The 22001-nt window shown below is 35.0% G+C and overlaps 1 protein-coding gene across 1 annotated transcript; it reads right to left on the bottom strand.

Annotated features, from left to right (window-relative positions):
• Positions 1 to 5728: 5728 nt before the first annotated feature.
• Positions 5729 to 12200, bottom strand: LOC126964579 (U3 small nucleolar ribonucleoprotein protein IMP3). Its single transcript, XM_050807776.1, has 4 exons — positions 11855 to 12200; positions 11526 to 11737; positions 6081 to 6256; positions 5729 to 5945 (listed from the first exon to the last, which is right to left on the bottom strand). The coding sequence occupies exons 1-4, from the start codon at positions 11989 to 11991 to the stop codon at positions 5922 to 5924; spliced, it is 549 nt and encodes a 182-aa protein (XP_050663733.1). The 5' UTR covers positions 11992 to 12200; the 3' UTR covers positions 5729 to 5921.
• Between the last annotated feature and the right edge of the window lie 9801 nt (positions 12201 to 22001).

The following is a 22001-nucleotide window of genomic DNA, read 5'->3' as shown; positions in this document are numbered from 1 at the left end:
TTTGATATAGGTACACCATTAAAATGCCTTCTTGTCATGGGAAGATGCAGTAATTACGAAAGTAAAAAGAAATCATAGATTTACATACCATAGTTAAGAAATCATGAATTATAACATTTTATTTGATTTCATTATTTATGTAACAAAATAAATATGTCGCCATGACAACGCCGATCGCCGCCAAGCCGATCATAGATTAACGTACAGAAATGACAAAATATTGATGCTGTCTGTTGCGGGATGATCGAGGTAGAATATTTTAGGAAATGATGAAAAAAAGTCGTTGTTGCAGTGAATGTAATACGAAATGCAATAACTTTTAATTAACAAGTGCGTATATAGGTAGCTGAACTATCAAACTACTAAAACAAGGTTTAGGGTAGGTAGCGGATGTAGACAGCGAGTGTTATTTGTTTACGTAACAGTTTTTTCAATAACACTGTCCCTTTCAGTATGTCCCTTGCTAACTGCAGAAGAATCACTGGATCATTTTCTTCTTCTCCCATTACCTTATTGTAATAAACCCTCAACAAAAAGACATTCATAAATAATATAAGATACAAAAAATAATAATTGTAATCTTAAAACTTTTCGGGAGCCTTCGTTAGTAAAATTGTATTGTATTTTTATTATTTTATGTATAAATAATTGATATCAACAATGAGGCTATATATTATAATCAATATTAAATTATTCTTTTATAAAATCAATGACACATTATCTATCTAATTTCAATGCAGTTTTACTACTTTTTGGCTATTACTACATGAACTCATGAATAAATCGTAATTTAGGCATAAATCACGGTGTACGGTAAAAAATCATATCTGATGAATTAACTGTATTTTTTCTATACAAATACGAAGGAATTAGCAAATTAGAGTTCTCTTTTTCGCTTGCAATAATTGCATTTACTATCCTTCTTTGACGTGTAATCGTAATGTAGTGTGCTATTGCAATGTTAAATTATTCATGTGTGCGTTAGTGTATCATTTTCAAACACCGAATGATGTCTACGTAACCTATATACTTTTAAATATCATTGCCTTCCACTTTAAAAGTTTTAGAAGAATACAATTAGACTCTAGAATTTGTTGAGATATATAAAAAAAGACATGTCTGAATCATTTGCCAGAGAAATTCTCAGTTTTCCATCCACTTTCAGAAAAGAAATAGAAAAATCTTCGTGTATTAGAAACCTTGCTGATTTATTAATAAAAAATCATCTTATGTCCTGCAGCTTTCCAGAAGTATACATACATACATAAAATCACGCCTCTTTCCCGTAGGGGTAGGCAGAGACCACTTCTTTCCACTTGCTACGATCCTTACATACTAGTTTCACTTCGTCCACTTTCATTATTCCTTTCATACATTCTCTCCGGTTTAGGGTACTCTTGACTTGGCCTTTTTTCAAGACGTCCCTGATTTGATCTTGAAATAGATGATATGACAATGCATTGAGATATTATGTCCTATGGATGAATGTGAATTCTCCAATACACATTGGAGTGCGTCGGGACTACAGACCATTCCCTCTGGCCCAAGAGAGGAGGCCTATGGCCATTGGTAGGACATATACAATTGTAATTATAATGTAATTGAGTACGGTGAAAATCTCGAAGTTTATTAAAATTAAACTAAGTACAACGTGATTATTTTTACTGATAGGGCATCAAAAGAAGTTGCCACGGGCCCCAGATGGTATAGTTACGTTGACCAATTATAGGACTGCATTAGTGGTTACGTATGTGTGCGAATGGTTGTGTTTATTTGACTAGTCAATAGGGCGTATAACCAATGATATTATATACAATAAAGAGGTAGATATCGCACTAGCACGCGCAAAATGTTGCAGACAAATTCAGACAATTTTCGTAATTTCATTTAGTCGGCTAATAGCAGCGAGCTAAGCGGAACGTTTTCGTGGCGTGACAATAATAATCTAAAATGGCAACATGTGTGTTAAGAAAATGTAAAAACTACGTTTGCAAGATATATAAGAGTGAAGGTATTTCATACCATACGAAATTATATAAAAGAACGTCGTATTTGTATTTTATTTCTTATTTACAAATAAATAAAAATATTAAATCTCGAATTATTAACGTGGTGGTTCGAGCAAGATAGAGAATATAATGTCAACTGCAGCGCGACAAGGACAAATAGTATGTGTCATAGATTAATCAACCAGAAGTGAAATCGTATGCAGAATACATTGCTTTCGTAACCGCTTGAACCGCGGAACTTGAGTTTTCTTGTTAGTTAGTGAGCGCCTTTCTTATATAATATTATTATGATTATAATAAGTTCTGGCTTTCAAAGTCTTATAATAAAGGTGGTATAGAATGAGATTAGTAATAGCAGGCTATTTGATATTTTATTAGTACTTAATCTTGGAATGTATGTAACGTACCAGGAGGTCTACTCGCAAAATGGACAACGACACATTTGGAACCATACGATAATACTCCGAATATATCGCAACTACCCTGTCTGCTGCAGGATGATCGAGGTAGTATATTTTAGGACAATTTAGGAAATTATGTAAAAAAGGCGTTGCTGCAGTGAATGTAATTCGAAATTTAATATTTTTAATAAAAAGGTGTAGCTGAACTATCAAACTACAAAAACAAGTTTTAGGGTAGGTAGCGGACGTAGACAGAAAGTGCTATCTGCATGCGTAGGAGTTTTTTCAGTAACACTGCCCTTTCGGTTTATCCCTTGCTAACTACAGAAGAATCAATGGATCATTTTCTGTTTCTCCCTTTATCTTATTGTAATAAAACATCAACAAAAATACATTCATAAATAATATAATATACAAGAAATAGTAATTATTGTAACCTTAAAACTTTTTGGGAGCCGTCGTTAGTAAAATTGTAAAAATGGAACTCTTACTGTAAATACATTTCGGTTTTGTTTTGATATGTCTGTATGTTTTTTAATATTTTATGTACAAATAATTATGTTATGTACCATTAATATGGCTATATATTATAATCAATATTTTTTTTTAATCAATAACACCTAATTTACTTAATTTAAATGTAGTTTTACTACTTTATAACTTTTATTACATGAACTCATGAATTAATCGTATTTTAGGCATAAATCACGATGTACAAATACGAAGCAATTAGCAAATTAGAATTATCTCTTTTTCACTTGCGATAATTGCATTTACTATCCTTCTTTGACGTGTAATCGTAATGTAGTGTGCTATTGCAATGTTAAATTACTCCTGTGTGCGTTTGCGTATCATTTACAAACACCGAATGTTGTCTAGGTAACCTATCTATACTTTTAAATATCATTGGCGTATAACATTGAGTTGCGACAGTGGTTCCCATACAAATTACGCGTGATGAAAGAGGAGGTTCTCAATTCGACGGTATTTCTTTTTATGTTTGTTACCTCAGAACTTCCGTCTGGGTGAACCAATTTTGATGATCGTTAATTCTTTATTTGAAAGCTGCTGCTTCCCGTGTCATCCATTCCGATATAGTTAGTTCATAGCCTGGTTTAGTCCCATTGGTCTAGTTCTGACAATTGCATGCACGAGAAAACCATTTAAGTTTTAAAATTGCGTTATGTATGTGTGCGACAAATGGACGAATAATTCAATATCACGCCAACAGATTTTGATGATTTTTGAAGTGAAACTTCTTGTGTTGTGATGAGGGTAAAATTTATACTAATGAAACGCAATAATAATAATAGCGTCACGAAGATGTGCAGCGTTTTTGTCGAAAAAGAGTGATTGAGACCGAACGAAACAGTTAGAAAAGGCGAACGATTGATTGATGTATTCCTTTAGTAGTTAAATATTAGAACTTTAGATGTCAATTCTGTCGCATAACGTCATGTGCAGTAAACGCAGTTTTCTGTTAATCCAAGATGTCCACCGTGCAAATTTTTGATTTCAACAATATGGATATCGAATCCGAGGTCATTGTTTTTATCCAAGATGGCCGCCGCGCAAAATTATGATTACAACATTATGGATATCGTATCCGAGGTTCTCGAGGGTGCTGGGAACGAATTTGGGATCGTTTTTTAAATTCAAGATGGCCGCCGCGCAAATTTATGATTTCAACAATATGGATATCGAATCCGAGGTTCTTGAGGGTGCAGAGGACGAATTTGGGATCATTGTTTTTATCCAAGATTGCCGCCGCACAATATTATGATTTCAACAATATGGATATCGAATCCGAGGTTCTCGAGGGTGCAGAGAACGAATTTGGGATCATTTTAGAAATCCAAGATGGCCGCCGCACAATATTATGATTTCAACAATGTGGATATCGTATCCGAGGTTCTCGAGGGTGGAGAGAGCGAATTTGGGATAATTTTAGAAATCCAAGATGGCCGTCACGTAAAATTATGCTTTCAACAATATGGATATCGTATCCGAGGTTCTCGGGGGTGCAGAGAACGAATTTGGGATCATTTTTAAAATCCAAGGTGGCCGCCGCATAATATTATGATTTCAACAATATGGATATCGTATCGGAGGTTCTCGAGGGTGTAGAGAACGAATTTCGGATCACTTTTTAAATCCAGTGTCTATGTTTGCAAATAAAGTGTCACGAAAATGTGGGACGTTTTTATCCAAGAAGAGGGAGATTGAGACCGATTGAGATAGAGTGAAAAAGGGCGAACGTAGCATGAAGCAAATGGCACCGCTAGTAAGTAGAACAACTTCGCTAGTAGTATAGCAATGTATCATGCAGGATTAGCGCGCGGCCGCGAGTAAGTAGAATTTATTTCCACATAGCTTTGTATCGTGAAGGTTTAGCGCGCCGATGCGAAAAAGTAGAACATCTTCTCTACTAGCGTTGAATCGTGCATCGTTTATGCTATAGTAACCTTTCCCACACAAATGTTTTTTAACAATTCTTTAAAATTTCGTAACACATATGTTTTGTACATTTTCTGGGATCATATTGTAGAAGCATATACATCACCCAACAAAAGACATACTAACTCGACCCAACCGAGTAGTAAGCATAATAAGTTTTTGTTTGAACCTCATGTTAATATTATGAATGTCACAGTTTCTAGAAAATTCCTCAATGTGCTTATGAACATACATTCATTATCAAATATATATTGTGAAGCAACAGTCACAATGTTTATTTCTTTAAATTTTTCTCTTAATGATTCTTTAGGACCTAGGTTATAAATAGCGCGAATAGCCCTCTTCTGCAGCACAAAGATGATATTAATATCGGCCGCACTGCCCCATAACAATATACCATAGGACATAATACTATGAAAATAACTAAAGTATACTAGTCGCGCTGTATCTATTTTAGTTAACCGTCTAATTTTCTTAACCGCATATGCTTCACAACTAAGCCTATTCCCAGTTCCTAGTAACCTTTACCACACAAACATTTTGTAAGAATTCTTTTCAATTTCGTAATACATATTTTGTTTTGAACATTTTCTGGGATCTTGTTGTAAAAGCACATACAACACCCCACAAAAGTCTTACTAACTCGATTTAGCCGAGTAGTAGGCATTATAAGTTTATGTTTGTTCGGTGTTAACCTCATGGTTATGACAGATTCTAGCAAATTCACTTATGTGCCCTATGTGATTGTTTTAGTTACATAACATAGGTAGTTAAAATAATAAATCAAATTGTTTTGTGGCGTTTTGTTGAAGTTTCATGCTTGTATCTATCTAACTAGGTTCAATAATTTAAAATTATCAATTATTAAGCTTAAAATGTTTATTAAATACACAATGTATATATAATACATAAGTTATTGACACAGATATTATTTTAACTAAAATCACTTTAGAATATTTCCTAAATCAATGAAAATTGAGTCCAATCCAGTGTCTAATCTTTATGTACAATATGATTTTATCTTAAGATGTAATAACTTCCTTTCTTTCATGTTTCAGATCATATCAAAGTCATCCCTCTGCAACAAAAAAATTTATGTGTTTAATTAATTGAATCTCTAATAGGTGAACAATTGTCTAGAATCAGAGATATAAGGTCCTAATTAAAATTTCAATAAGTATTATATCAATAAAAATAAATATAGCATACACACCAAATCATTATACTCCATGACATGTTTCTTGATTGCGGAACCATCAACCCATGTGATAAAATCTTCAAGTGATCTAGTGACCAAGAATGCAGGATCCTTTACTACTTCAGGCCCAACTCTCACATGCCCTTGTTCTATGAATGTAGTGGCTTTCTGTATTGATTGTGACATCTTACCTTAAAATAGGTGATTTTATATTTAAATTGGAATATAATAGAAATGTATTTATTACCATTTTATAGGGAGTGACAATATTTTTTAATTTCAGTTATTTTTCTGCCATCTTGGCTATCCCATGCTTAGCACAATAAGCCAATTTTTACTTAATACTTTGGTGGTATATTTTTGTCATATAGATAATTTTTATAGACAGCTCCATCACACTGATCTACATGTTTGATGACTATCTGGTGGTTATTCTATCAGCAAGGCTAGGAATGCTGTGTCTTTTCAGTCTGTTGTATATGACATGATAGTCACAGTAGTTGGTACTTTATGCTGTAGTTGGATATTTCCTCTTTCACAATGTTCATGTTTTGATCAGCATGTTGCTAATGTACTGGGAGGGAGTGACAATAACATAAAATATTGCAACAACACTCTGTCAATGTTTTATCAGTTCATAAACACGGAGATAAGAACTGATAATAAAACACATTTATTTTCTCAAAATTGATTCCTTTAGAGTTCTTTTTGATGTCATTTCTAATATACTAGATACTACTACCACTTCGGATACAAATGGCGCTCTGAGAGAGATGAAGCAGCGCTAGAAAATCTTCCACCACTCTTTTTTTGCGCTCTTTTTAATAATATATATATATATATAATATTGCTATAAAATAATCATAATCTAGTCCCAGGCTGTCCGATCACTTAAATATTCGGCTGCGGAGTAGTAATAAGATTTACGATAGAGCCATTTTTTTTATAAAACATTTAAATTTATTTATAGATAATACCTGAACAGTGGCTGGGACTTTATTATAAAAGTGTATACATTTACCCTTAAAGCTATTTTGTATCTTATGAAGCCTACTAGAATAAGTTACAAGCAATCCCTTATTTCTAGTGTTATATACTTCCAGCCCATCTTTTAATTATATAAGAATTTAGCCTACTTGCATCTGCAGGTATTGTGTGATTGGCTCTAATAAATTATATAACTGTCTGTAATTGTAATAATAAATACATTGATTGAGGGAACATCCATTCATTTGTAAGTCCAAATTAATAGTGTAGGTAAACATAATGAACTTGAAATGATGAATAGATGGATTGATAAGGAGTTCCTCAGTAAGACTAAAATTATAAGTAAACTGTTATGTATAATTTATGTTATAATATAAGTTATGATAAACAAATGTTTGACAATATAACTTAATAAATCATAGGTTTAAGTAGGTAGGTTAAGTAATTACTTATATAAATAAAATGTGCAGTGGCAGATAGCCAGCCCTAGTTCGATGCGTCAGTTAATGCAGCAAAAAAACAGGCGAATTTGTGTTGCGGCGCTAGGCTCCGAATTGCAAGTTCTAAAGAGGAAATATAACCGTGCATCCAGATTTTTAATCGGCAAATCGCCCGTGCCAAATCGAAGCACATTGTAAAAATTGGCGAGCAGATTTCCAGTTACGCGACTGGAACACGCAGGTTCTGGTCTTTGTCAAAAGCTACTCTTGGTAACTTCAACGAGCCCTCCCTGCCGCCGTTGCACATCAGGAATCACACCCTAGCCCATACGGCAAAAGAGAAAGCCTCCAACTCGACTCTTAAGGCGACAACGGAAAAACACCGCCGACCATCCCGCGGTGTTAAAGCTCCATGCCTGAAGTACAGTTCCGACAGAAAACTGTTAGGCGAGCTCTGTTTTCGTTGGACGTAAGGAAGTCGAGCGGACCGGATGGCATTTCTCCAATCGTGCTTAGAACGTGTGCCCCTGAGTTGACGCCGGTGCTAACGCGTTTATTCCGGCACTCTTATTCAAAAGGCGTAGTCCCTGATTCATGGAAGTCAGCCCTTGTCCATCCAATCCCAAAAAAAGGAGACAGTTCGGATCCGGCAAACTACACGCCTATTGCTATTACCTCCCTACTCTCCAAAATCATGGAGAGCATAATTAACCGCCAGCTCTTGGTATACCTTGAGGATCACAGTTGATCAACGACCGGCAGTACGGCTTTCGCCATGGTCGGTCGACTGGCGATCTTCTGGTATACCTAACACATAGATGGGCGGCGGCTATTGAAAGCAAGGGGGAAGGCCTGGCAGTTAGCCTGGATATAGCGAAGGCCTTTGATCGTGTATGGCACAAGGCGCTCCTCGCAAAACTTCCCTCATTTGGGCTTCTCGAGAGCTTATGCAAGTGGACCTCCAGCTTCCTTACTGGGCGCAGCATACAGGTCGTTGTCGACGGTTTTTTTCTTTTTATGGAATAGGAGGACAAACGAGCGTACGGGTCACCTGGTGTTAAGTGATCACCGCCGCCCACATTCTCTTGCAACACCAGAGGAATCACAAGAGCGTTGCCGGCCTTTAAGGAAGGTGTACGCGCTTTTTTTGAAGGTATCCATGTCGTATCGTCCCGGAAACACCGCACAAGGAAGCTCATTCCACAGCTTTGTAGTATGAGGGAGAAAGCTTCTTGAAAACCGCACTGTGGAGGAACGCCACACATCCAGATGGTGGGGATGATATACTAACTTGTGGCGTGTCGTGCGAAGGTGAAATTCGGCGGCAGGAATCAGGTTAAACAGCTCTTCGGAACACTCCCCGTGATAAATGCGGTAGAAGACACACAATGAAGCGACGTCTCTACCCAACGCCAAGTGATCCAGCCGTTCACAGAGCACTGAGTCTCCGACAATTCGAGCTGCTCTACGTTGCACGCGGTCAAATGGATCGAGCAGATACTGGGGTGCACCAGACCAGAGATGACAGCAATACTCCACGTGAGGCCGGACCTGCGCTTTGTAGAGCGGTAGAATGTGGGCCGGCTTGAAGTATTGCCGTGCTCTGTTGATGACGCCCAGCTTCTTCGAAGCTAATTTGGCTTTGCCCTCCAGATGGCCACGGAATTGGCAATCGCTCGAGATTTCGAGACCCAGTATTCCGATACTAGGCGCGGCTTTAAGAGAAGTGTTCTCGAAGAGCGGTGATACGACAAATTATTATTGCTCGAATCCCAAGCCCGTGAACGCTGGAGTGCCCCAAGGCTGTGTGTTATCTCCCACGCTGTTTCTTCTGCATATCAATGATATGTTGGACACCGCCAACACGCATTGCTATGCAGACGACAGCACTGATGATGCCGTATACACGGGCCATGCAGGTGTCTCTCGGGAAAACGTCGACCAGTGCCGGGAGAAACGTCTGTTGATGTGTCTTCTATCGAGTCCTCTCTCGAGAAGGTCGCGAAATAGGGTAAGTTGAACCTCGTCCAATTTAACCCCCAGAAGACTCAAGTTTGCGCGTTTACCACTAAAAAAAACCCCATTTGCCGTATCACCGCTCTTCGAGAACACTTCCCTTAAAGCCTCGCCTAGTATCGGAATACTGGGTCTCGAAATCTCGAGCGATTGCCAAGTCCGTGGCTATCTGGACGGCAAAGCCAAATTGGCTTCGAAGAAACTGGGCGTCATAAATAGAGCACGGCAATACTTCAAGCCGGCCCACATTCTAGCGCTCTACAAAGCGCAGGTCCGGCCTCACGTGGAGTATTGCTGTCATCTCTGGTCTAGCGCACCCCAGTATCAGCTCGATCCATTTGACTGCGTGCAACGCAGAGCAGCTCGAATTGTCGGGGACCTAGCGCTCTGTGAACGGCTGGATCACTTGGCGTTGCGTAGAGACGTCGCTTCATTGTGTGTCTTCTACCGCACTTATCACGGAGAGTGTTCAGAAGAGCTGTTCAACCTGATTCCTGCCGCCGAATTTCACCTTCGCACGACACGCCACAAGTTACGATATCATCCCCACCATCTGGATGTGTGGCGGTCCTCCACAATTCGGTTTTCAAGGAGCTTTCTTCCTCATACTACAAAGCTGTGGAATGAGCTTGTGCAGTGTTTCCGGGATGATAACACATGGGTACCTTCAAAAAAAGTGTATACACCTTCCTTAAAGGCCGTCAACTTTTTGGGATTCCTCTGGTGTTGCAAGATAATGTCAGCAGCAGTGATCACTTAACACCAGGTGACCCGTACACTAGTTTGCCTTCCTTGACACTTACTAAAAAATATTGCAATATCATTTAATATATAAAAGATATTAAAGTTATAAGAGACAACTATTTTTATAAGCCCTACATGCTCCGTTATGTGTGTATGTAGACAAAGTCAGGGATTCTAATTCAAATTCAAATATTTTTATTCAAAATAGGATTTCAAATCACTTATTGAATGAACAAAAAGAACAAAATCTACCACCCATTCAAAAGAGACTGCCTCAGACCTGAGAAGAATGGGTGCAAGAAACTCAGCGGGCTTTTTTTTTAATATAAAATATGGATTACAATGTAATATCGTACAATAAACATTTATAATTAAAGAGCCTGTAGGTGTTCGCTTTATTCCCAGTCCGTGGTGTCATTAAGAAAATCGTTTATGCTATAATAACCTTTCCCACACAAACGTTTTTTAACAATTCTTTTAAATTTCGTAACACATTTGTTTTGTACATTTTCCGGGATCATATTGTACAAGCATATACATCGCCCAACAAAAGACTTACTAACTCGACCCAACCGAGTAGTAGGCACAACAAGTTTATGTTTGTTCCTTGTGTTAACATTATGAATGTCACAGTTTCTAGAAAATTTCTCAATGTGCTTATAAACATACAAAACATTATCAAAAATGTATTGAGAAGCAACAGTCAAAATGTTTATTTCTTTAAATTTTTCTCTTAATGATTCTTTAGGACCTAGGTTATAAATCGCGCGAATAGCCCTCTTCTGCAGCACAAATATAGTATTAATATCGGCCGCACTGCCCCATAACAATAAACTATAGGACATAATACTATGAAAATAACTAAAGTATACTAATCTCGCCCTATCTATGTCAGTTAACCGTCTAATTTTCTTAACCACATATGCTGCAGAACTAAGCCTACTGGCCAATCCTTCAATATGGGGGCCCCACTGCAATTTGGAATCAAGATTATTGGGATATCAGCTAGTTGCAGTGTGTTTACAGTTAGAGTAGTTGTCAATTGTGATTTGACCATCATGGTGATTAACTACATCAACAATCTAATGTGCAATAGTACAATTCAATAAACAATAATCCAATTCTAACCTAACTACACCTAAAAGTCCAACAACATTCTTTTGAATCCTCTGATGTCACAACAGGCAGTGATCACATACAATTAATGAAAATATACATATTTATGCTCCATCTTCCAAAACAATCTATTGTAATAATCATATCATATACTTACTCCTGACCATTACAACAGGCAGCCGTCTTCTACAAAAAGAACTTGCCGATACATTAGTTGCCAAAACCAAATCCCATCTTGTTGGTATGAGACCCATTTGATAAAGTTTTTCAAGTAATTGTGCACTGGACTCTGTTCTAAAATCTGAATTCGCATCTAAGTCTTTTATTTTGTTCGCCAGTTCTCTGATGTCCCTTGATAGTTTGTTATACCTATGATAAAATATTCTTTTAATGCGTTTAATTTATATAGTTTAATGTTAAATATAAGGATTATTATATTATCTTCGGTACCCTTATGACTAAAGTTTAAACTGAAGAGAAACTCACTTTGTGTAGTCTTCCCGCTTTTGAATATGATACTTCCTCATAACCTTAACTTCGTTAAGGTTGTTGTCGACTTTCCATGATATGAAATCAACCTTTTTTAATAGTTTTTGCTCATGATATTTTAGTTTTCGTACCATTGTTATGAAATATCAATTAAGTAATTATAATCTTTCTGCTGCTAAAGCTGTTATAGTGCAATATTAACAGGATTTACAAATTATTGACAATGCAGTATACTTATAACTCAAGTTAAATTAAAAATGAACCATTGCGGCAATATTACCCATTACTTTATGTTTTGAAAAGAAACGAAACACATAACCTACAATTTTGTCACAAAACTGTACACTTTTTTTTTTTTTTTTTTTATATTAATTCGTTCTTTCGAACAGGCTATAGCCAGGGGCCTTACTGCCTTGTCGTTAGTATTTTCATTTCTTTGGTATTTATTATTTTCACTATTTTGTTTTACAAAAAGTCCAATCCAGTTTTCTCATTTCATCTTACATTATTTCCATTTTCCATTTCCAATTATGTATATTCGATAGCGAATATTTATAGTAGTTTCTTTCATCAAATCCAATCCAGTCTTAAAGTCATCAGTTATTTTACCATTTCCGTTAATGTATAATTCTCTAAAGAATATTTTCCATATTTTCCTTTTATTATGTCCAAATCCAGTAATATAGTCTCTAATAATTTTCCCCTTTTCTTAAAGTCAAATCCAGTGTAATTTGCATAACTTTTTAGAATAATACCTACCTATTTACATTATCTGTTCAGTTCGCGAATTGCGCTATGCTATTACTAGTTGTATATGTACAAGTTATAACGTATTTACATAATTATAAACAAATTTACAACGTATGTATCTACAAATTACAATGTATTTACAGTACTACATACAAATTTATACAAGGACATATAAGTTGATGTGTCCTTTAATAGATCTATTACTGAGAGCGGGATTATATTGGGTGCACCATATATTTCCAGTAGCTCATCCATCAGCACAAGGCGCTGTATGCCAAAGGACGAACAATCAAAAAAGATGTGATCCAGAGACTGATCTTGTTGCTTATTACAATGGTCACAAAAAGGAGAGGAGACAATTTTTTTGCGATGAAGATGAAAATTCAATCGATAGTGACCAATACGCATTCGTGTTATTGTAGTATAGAACTTTCTGTGAGCGTTATTTTTAAACTTACAAAACCAGGGTGTGCTATTAACGGGATTATCTAACAAAGTATACGAATGAGCCTTATTTTCAACTTCTGTACAATTGTACCAATATCTTCCCCAAAGAAGAGTCATATGCTGTTTTAGATTACTTATTATATCTGTATATGGTATGTTAATGTCTAGATCTTTGCAATCAGGATATAGGGATAGATCGGATATATTAATGATAGTTCTAGCTAGAAAATCAGCGCTTTCGTTTCCTGCTACTCCTATATGGGACGGGACCCAAACGAAATCCACTTTAATATCGATTAAACATAGTTCGAACCACAATTCCTTTATAGCAAAAATGATGTAATTGATGTTAGCACTCATTTTGTTATTTGACAAACTTTTTAACACACTCATACTATCACTAACTATTACCCACTTCTTATTAAGTTGATTTTGTTTCTTAATATGCTTTAAAGCAAAAAGAATAGCGACGGCTTCAGCAGTAAAAATACTGGCATATCTATTAATCTTAAAGCCAATACCCTTCCTAATTTCAGGAAGGTAGATTGCAAAAGAAACGTTATTATTGTTTTTTGCGCCATCCGTATAAACAAATTTACAATTAGACCATTCTGACAATAATACATGAACCTCCTCTTTTGAAGTTAAATTTGGATCTATTACAACATTAATTGCAGAATATTTACATCGAAAAGAACCTGCATGGCAGGGAAGTATATCATTATTCCGATGAATATTTAAATCTTGTAGAAATTTAAAAAATGAAGAAAAATCTTGCAAGATAAACAACTGTCTCTGAAATGAAGACGATTGATAAGCAATAAGATTCTTAAGAAGATTGTTCGTCGGCAAGCTATAGAGCTTTAAAATAAATCTTTCTTTAAGATAACTAAATCTAATACACAAAGGAGGAAGGTTGGCCTCGATTTGCATAGCAGCTATTGGGCTAGTTTTAAGTGCACCCAATATTGTACGCATACATTTATTTTGTATTTTATCCAGACTATTAACAATTTTGCTGTCTGCGGCGAAACAATGAAAGCCATATTCAAAATGACTACGAATAAGCGATTTATACAAAATTAACAATATTTTAGGGTCCGCTCCCCACGACGTTGCACACAAAGATTTTAATACATTATAAGCTTTATTCGCTTTAATTATAACACTATCTGTATATTTTTTCCAAGAAAGTTTTGGAGTAAATGTTACACCTAGAAATTTTATGTCACATGAAATAGGCAGTGGAATGCCATTGTATAAAATGGGAGGCAATATGGTGCGTTTACGACCAATCACAAAGACTTTTGATTTGGTTGGATTTACATTTAAATTAAGATAAGAAAAGTATTGATATAAATTTACAAGTGCTTTATTAATAGTAGCGGCTAAATTAATCAGATCAACTCCCGATACATAGACGACTAAGTCATCTGCATACTGTAGGTTTACTATATTTGGCCCCAAAATAAGGTTCAATCGTCTTATGTACATAATAAAAATTAAAGGAGACAATATTCCCCCCTGACAAACACCTAGAGAAGAAAGTCGTGGTCCATACAAATGTTTATTAAATTTTACATATACTTTTCTGTCAGTCAAAAAGGATTGCATCCAATTTATTATTTTACCTGGTATCCCTAACATTGATAACTCGTCACAAAGCACGGCAATATTTACACTATTGAAGGCACCTGAGATGTCAAAAAATACAGACAAAAGATATTGATTACTTGCTAAACATTGATGCGCATCAAGCTGTAACTGCGCTATACTCTCCCTAGAAGACCGACCTTTGCGAAAACCAAACTGATTATTAGGCAAAAGACAATTTTGTTCTATAAAGAACTCGAGACGTTGTTTTAGAAGCTGCTCAAATATCTTCCCAACACAAGACGTGAGAGCTATAGGTCTATAAGAGTCAGGTAACATTTTATTTTTGTCTGGCTTTAAAACTGGGATTAAACAGTCTGTTTTCCATTCTGGAGGAATAGTATTCTCCTTCCATAGGCGATTAAGATTATTTAAAAAGATGTTGAGACTGTGGCAATTAAGTTTTTTGAGTAAAATATATGGAATGGTATCGAGACCGAAAGATGTATCTCTTCTAGTAAATAAAGCGGATTTTAGTTCTTGTAAAGAAAAAGGCTCTATCAAATATTTATTACTATCATTAACAACATTTACATAGTTAGTTAACTCATTTGATACAAAGTCAGAAGTATACTTTTGTAGAAAATCTGGAATCCAACTATCATTCAACACACTGTCAGGAATGTAAGTTTTGTTAAATTTGCGCATGTATTTCCAAATTGAAGACAAAGGAGTACAACGATTAAATGAATTGCACAAGCCTATCCAGCTATTTCTTCTTTCACTTTTTAAGATAAGTTTTTTTTAAAGCCCGCAATCTCTTAAACTCCACATAATTTTCATCAGTGGAGTTGTTTTTAAAATTAATGTAACCATTTTTAGCATTTAAAACTGCTTCTGTACACCTCTGATTCCACCAAGGCAACCAAGGATATTTAAAAGATTTTTGTGAACAAGAACTAGTAGCATTATTACTATTAGAACTTTTGGAAAACAGACAGCTAGGGATTGACTGCTTGGCAGCAGAAAGTAAAATATTACAAAAGGAATTAAAAGCATCTATTGAAGATAAAGTGTCAAATTTAACATCATCCAAATAAGAAACAACTAAGTTACTATATATATTCCAATTCACCTGCTTATAATTAGGGTGAGTGGGCAAATGTAGATTATTACATAATGTGTTTTGCAAACTAATACTATCACTACTTACTGCCATTTTTATTATTACAGGGAGATGATAACTACTGCCCAGAGGACTGTCAATAACTGACCAGTCACATAAAAGAGCCAAAGATGGAGTTACCAAAGTCAAGTCAAGAGCATTAGGACGCCAAGATGGAGATCCTATTGTGGTAGCTTGACCATTATTCAGAATAACAAGACCATTCTCATCTATAACCTCTAAAACATCTTTACCTCGAGGCAATGTATCAACACATCCCCACAACATGTGATGAGCATTGAAATCACCTGCAAATATCATTGGCTCTGGAATGGACTTAATTAAACTGTTTAAATTGTTTTTATTAAATGGAGGATTTGAATTGGAAGGACTGTAAAAACTCACAATACTCAGTTCTTTGTTATTAATTTTAATTTTAATGCAAACATTTTGTAGAGCACTATCATAATATGTATTTATGTTAGAAAATGTGATATTATTATGAATAAAAATTGCTACACCATTGTGTTTATTACCACAATCATTCCTTATTGTGTTATAGCCTTTTATTAAAAAATACTGATGTGGTTTTAACCAAGTTTCCGAAATTATAGCAATATGGATATGATTTTCATATAAAAACCTTGTAAAAATAAGCCTATTACTAATAATACTTTGAGCGTTCCACTGCACTATATTCAATGTATCCATAATAACAATTAACTAGGTGTCTTTTTTCTAAAAGTGTTATTCAGAATTTCCTTAATACTATTTGAATTTATAGTTAACTTATCTTTATTTGTACAAATTTGTAAAACTGCTTCAACCAAGAGGTTCATAAATTTGTCAGATTTTATAAGATTGCTCAGGTGTGTGTCAATATACTTTGAGTTTAATTGAGGGAAAGCAGATTCATTGAAGAGATCTGAGTATCTAACACTACGGGACTTCACTTTGTTTTCTTCAATTTTTTGTTTTTTCAGAGGACAGGTAGATGAGATAGCTATGTGATCTCCACCACAGTTGGCACATTTTGTTAAAGTTTTTGGACACATTTTAAAATTGTGATTGTCAGAACATATGGAACAAACTTCATTGTTTCTACAAAATTTAGCAATATGGCCAAATTTCATACAGCGTAGACACTGTTTAATAGGGGGTACATATACATTAACCTCATGCCTCCAGTGATCAAGTGTTACATACTCAGGTAACAACGTTGATGCAAATGTGACTGCAACAGTTTGCGTTGGAACAAAGGAGACAACACCCTGTGGGTCCTTTACTCGCCGCATGAACCTTCTCACAGCAATAACTTTTTTACTCGATGCAATTAATTGATGAATTTTTTTGTTGGAGTAATCAGTGGGAACAGAAGTAAGAACTCCAGTGACCTCCGTTTCAGAAGCCGGAATTGAGGCAACCATATCCAACTCGCTAAGTAACTTTTCATTTTTTAAAAATACATTCGCATTGTTAGGCAGGTCAAAGGTAACACCAACTTTAAAAGCATTAACGGACCTCAGGTGCAACACACCCGATACGCAATGCCTCCTGATTCCATTTGACAGACCCAACCTGTCCTTGTCTGATATTTTGACTTCACCCTGCTTGCGATTGAGAAATACAATAAATTCCTTCTTATTTGAATTTTCGTCGTATAACCTATAATAATTTGTCGCTCTATAAGGGGTATACTTCTCTTTATCCTTTCTTCTTACAATGAGACGTTCAGTCACCTCCGCGTCAGATACCGAGGATTCGGATAGGGGAAGTTCGTCTGCTGGTTCTGCGTCGCTCTGGCCGTTCTTCGGCCTTTTACCTGTACGCTTCCCCATGGCGATGGGGAAGCGCACTTAACAATTTATATATACAAAAATCGAATATTTATAAACCAGGATAAACAATTTACAAGTATGAAAAATATATGCACTATGAACAATAATTTAAACAATTTTTTTTTGTATAAGCGCGCCTTCCTTCGTTCACTCGTTCCCGCCAAAAAAAACCAAAACTGTACACTCTAATCTATTGACAAACAGAACCACCACAGATCAATATTACCAAATACCAATACACAATGTACCGCTTATTTAACCTGTGTTTTTTATACACAGAGTACCTTTACCATTTTTATTCTGTTTTCTATTTCAAGGGTTTCAAGGAAAAAGGGCGGGAAACTTAAGATCGGTCGCACGTAATTTTGATAATTTTTCATTTTATTTTTAAATTTCATGTAAATATTTTGATATTTTGATCAGATAAGTTGTAGTTTGTATATATTTTAGTAGTTAGTTTGTATTAAAGTGTAAATTTGTTTATTTGTGTAAATTTCATCCTATTGGTAAGTCTTCTTTTCTTCACTTTTCTATGATATGATGGACCCCCCGAATGATTTACAATTTACAATAATGACGATGGTAGTACGATGGATACAGATAGTTCTGTGTCTCAGACATCTAGTGGCCGTAAAAGAGTGTCAGCTCGACCCAAAATATGCAGACACTGTAATAAAAGACGTCGAAAACACCGTGGTGACAAGAAGGATATTAAGGATAGTGATTGCAAATGTGTAGACATTAGTGACAAACAAATTCCTTCCAAATTCGATTCCTGCAATAATTCTTCTATAGTAGTAGAGACTATACAAAAAAATAACACAGACACTCCACAACAGCCACAGCCCCCTGTTGCAAGGCTGTTATATAACTCATTAGATGCTGCTCCTTTTGTTGTACACATTCAGAAACAGTATTCATCTCCCGATGATAATGTTACTTTACATCCAGTTACATTTGGACGTTTTCTCAAAAGAAATTCTATTAAAAATATTGTGAATGGAAGTTTAAAAAGGATAGGCTGGAATAGGTTATCTATTTCTTTTTCTAAGTACCAAGATGCAAATGACTTTGTTGAAAACAAAATTTAGAAAATGAAAAATATAAGGCTTTTATTCCATCATTTTCTGTGAGTAGAATAGGAATAGTCAGAGGAATACCAGCTGAGTGGTCCGAAGAGGAAATAAAAGATAATGTTTCTGTTCCTATTGGCTGTGGCCCAATCATAAAAATTAGGAGAATAAAACGAAAGATGATGATTGATGACAAAACCATCTTAAATGAGGCTGTAGTATTTACTTTTGATGGACAGTTTTTGCCTAATCGAGTGTATATGTGCTACACTTCTCTTACTGTAGACTTGTATATATATCCTACTATTCAATGCTACAATTGTTGTCGGTTTGGTCATGTGAAATCTCAATGCAGATCTAAACCAAGATGTTTTAGATGTTGTCAAGGACATACTGGTGATAACTGCTCTATTCAAGATGATTTTATATCTTGTTGTTTATGTAAAGGTTCCCATATTGCAACTGATAAAAAATGTTTAGAATATGAAAGACAAAGAGCTATAAAGGAATCAATGGCTAAAAACTGTATTTCCTATTCAGAAGCTTCAAAGATACATCCATCTGTCTCTCGAATTTCATATGCAGATACATTACTCTCATCACCTAACATCACTCCTAATACTTTTCCAACCCAGCATCAACATTCAACACCTAAAGCTATAAACAATACTTCATATAAAAAAACTGTTTTTGTTAAACCAAAGCCTCCACCTACACTTAGCTCACCAAACAAATCTGCTCACCAAGAAATTTTAAGGGATTTTAATATTCCCCAACCCTCTAATGGATGTGCATTAATTAACAAAGTAAATGAAAAGCCTTTGGAATCTTGAGTAATTGATTTAATTATTTCTCTTATAAAATCTATCAGTCAATCGAATGAATTTTCACCGTCCAACGCTGCCTTATTAGTTTCTGCAATTACTCAAATTTATAAACCAAATAATGGAATTCTGCAATGGAATTGTCAAAGCATCACTCCTAAAAAAAGTGATCTTATTTATTTATTAAATAAATATAAACCTTATATCTGTGCTCTTCAAGAGAAACCAGGATCTTTATTTAATATTTGTGGTTATTCATGTCTCAGAGAAGATCGTGTGGATGGGCATGGTGGAGTAGCCATGCTTGTGAAACACCCTCTTTCCTTTTCTCTCTTCTCTATTCCTTCTCACAGTAATGATTTTTCTATTATTGCTGCTTTAGTCGAAAATATCTGTTATGTATCTAATTATATACCTCATCCTTCTTCTGCAATCTTAAATGAAATTAAAGATATTATTTCCATTCTTCCGAAGCCTTTTATGATCCTTGGTGATTTTAACTGTCGCCATAAAACCTGGGGCTACTTATCTTCTAATAGTTATGGTAACACATTAATAGATATATTTGATTCAGTAAATTTGTGTATATTAAATGATGGTCGTCCTACACGACATTCTCACCCTGACGAGGGCCCAAGTGCTCCAGATTTAAGAGTCACTACACCTAATCTTACTTCTTCTTTGTCCTGGGATCCATTACGATTTACTTTTGGTAGTGATCACTTCCCACTATTATTATCATTCCCAACCTGCAATAATAACAATAAAGTATTACATAAAACATATTCTCCTCGCTTAAAATATAAGCTTAATGATGTTGATTGGGATTTATATAAGGATCTAATAAAAAACAAAATTATTACACTTCCAAAAAATTAATCCAGGTACAGAATCTCAGTGTGCAGATTCTTTAGCAAGAATCTTTATTGAGGTTGCCAATGAGATATTTCCAATTAAAAATAGCTCTTCGGGTTTTATTCCTTCTCCTCCTTGGTGGGATAACGAATGTACTGAGGCAGTAAAGAGAAGAAAATATGCTGAACATTATTATACTCTTTGATGCTGAAATTACATACTGTCAATGTTCCACTGCTGAGAATTTTGAAATTCTTACAAAGAGTATGTCAGAAACTTCAAAATTTCTAAAGAATAAGAAATTTGATAGCTGGAAAAACTTCTGCTATTCAATATCACCTGATGTCAAAACATCTCTTGTATGGCAAAATATAAGAAGGTTTAGATCTGCATACAAAGATTCATCTCCAAAATCAATCCCTTTTCATTTAGTTAATAGCTTTTTAGATAAATTGGCTCCACCTTTCGTTCCTGGAGACTTAATAATTGGTTACCCTGTAATAAATATAAATAATGATGAGACTGTTTTGGTTTAAACAGTATGTTTTCTCTCACTGAATTAAAAGGTCTATTGTCACATGTTAAGGATTCTGCTCCTGGACTAGACTGTATTCCGTATTCCTTAATCTCTCATTTAGATGATGATGCTTTATTTTATTTTTTATATCTTATAAATTCCATAGTGACATCTGGTAACATCCCCTCCACGTGGAAACGTCAAGAAATAATTCCCGTACTGAAACCTAATAGGTGTTCTTCAGACCATTCTGCCTATCGCCCAATCGCACTATCTTCTGTTTTGATGAAACAGAATTACAAATTACAGAACATCTTATAAAAAATCGTTTAGAATGGTTTATTGAGCATAACGGTCTATTATGTGAATCTCAATTCGGTTTCAGACGTGGGAAAAGTACTATTGATAGCTTAAGTACATTCATTTCCGATATTCAATTATCATTTTTAAATAATAAATCAGTAATAGCTGCGTTCTTAGATATAAATTGTGCCTATGATAATGTCGTAATAAGTATTTTAAAGAGTAAGCTTTGGAATAATTTGTAAGGTTATGTTTGCACTCCTGTTCATCTTAATAGATTAGGAATTGTACCTACTGACATGTGTGAATGTGAATCCGATAAATGTGATCTAGATCACATTTTCTTTTCATGTTCTCTATACGACCGCTCCTCATTCCTGAATGATCTAAAATCTCTCAATGTTCATATAATAATATCCTGTCTAATTGTGTATCCATGTAAATTTTATAAACTACTGTTATCTTTCATTCTTCAGAATCATATTAAAGTTTAAATATTTATTGTGTAAGTAGCAAGTATATATGTATATTTATGAAATTTTATCATCCGTTTCAATCCTCTTTCTACTTATCTGATCCTTTCCCGTGTTCCGTATCCTTTTTTAACTTAGTTTCCTAAATTTTATAAAATATTGTCATCTTTCATTCTACAGAATCATATTAAAGTTTAAATATTTGTAATATTGTGGAAGTAGCAAGTATATATGTATATTTATGAAATTTTTAATATCCGTTTCAATTCTCTTTCTACTTATCTGATCCTTTCCCGTGTTCCGTAT

The sequence above is a fragment of the Leptidea sinapis genome, chromosome 5 (assembly GCF_905404315.1).
Source record: "Leptidea sinapis chromosome 5, ilLepSina1.1, whole genome shotgun sequence".
Taxonomy (NCBI): Eukaryota; Metazoa; Arthropoda; class Insecta; order Lepidoptera; family Pieridae; genus Leptidea; species Leptidea sinapis.
Note: the sequence above shows the minus strand (reverse complement) of the source record. Positions and strands in the feature narration are given on the sequence as shown.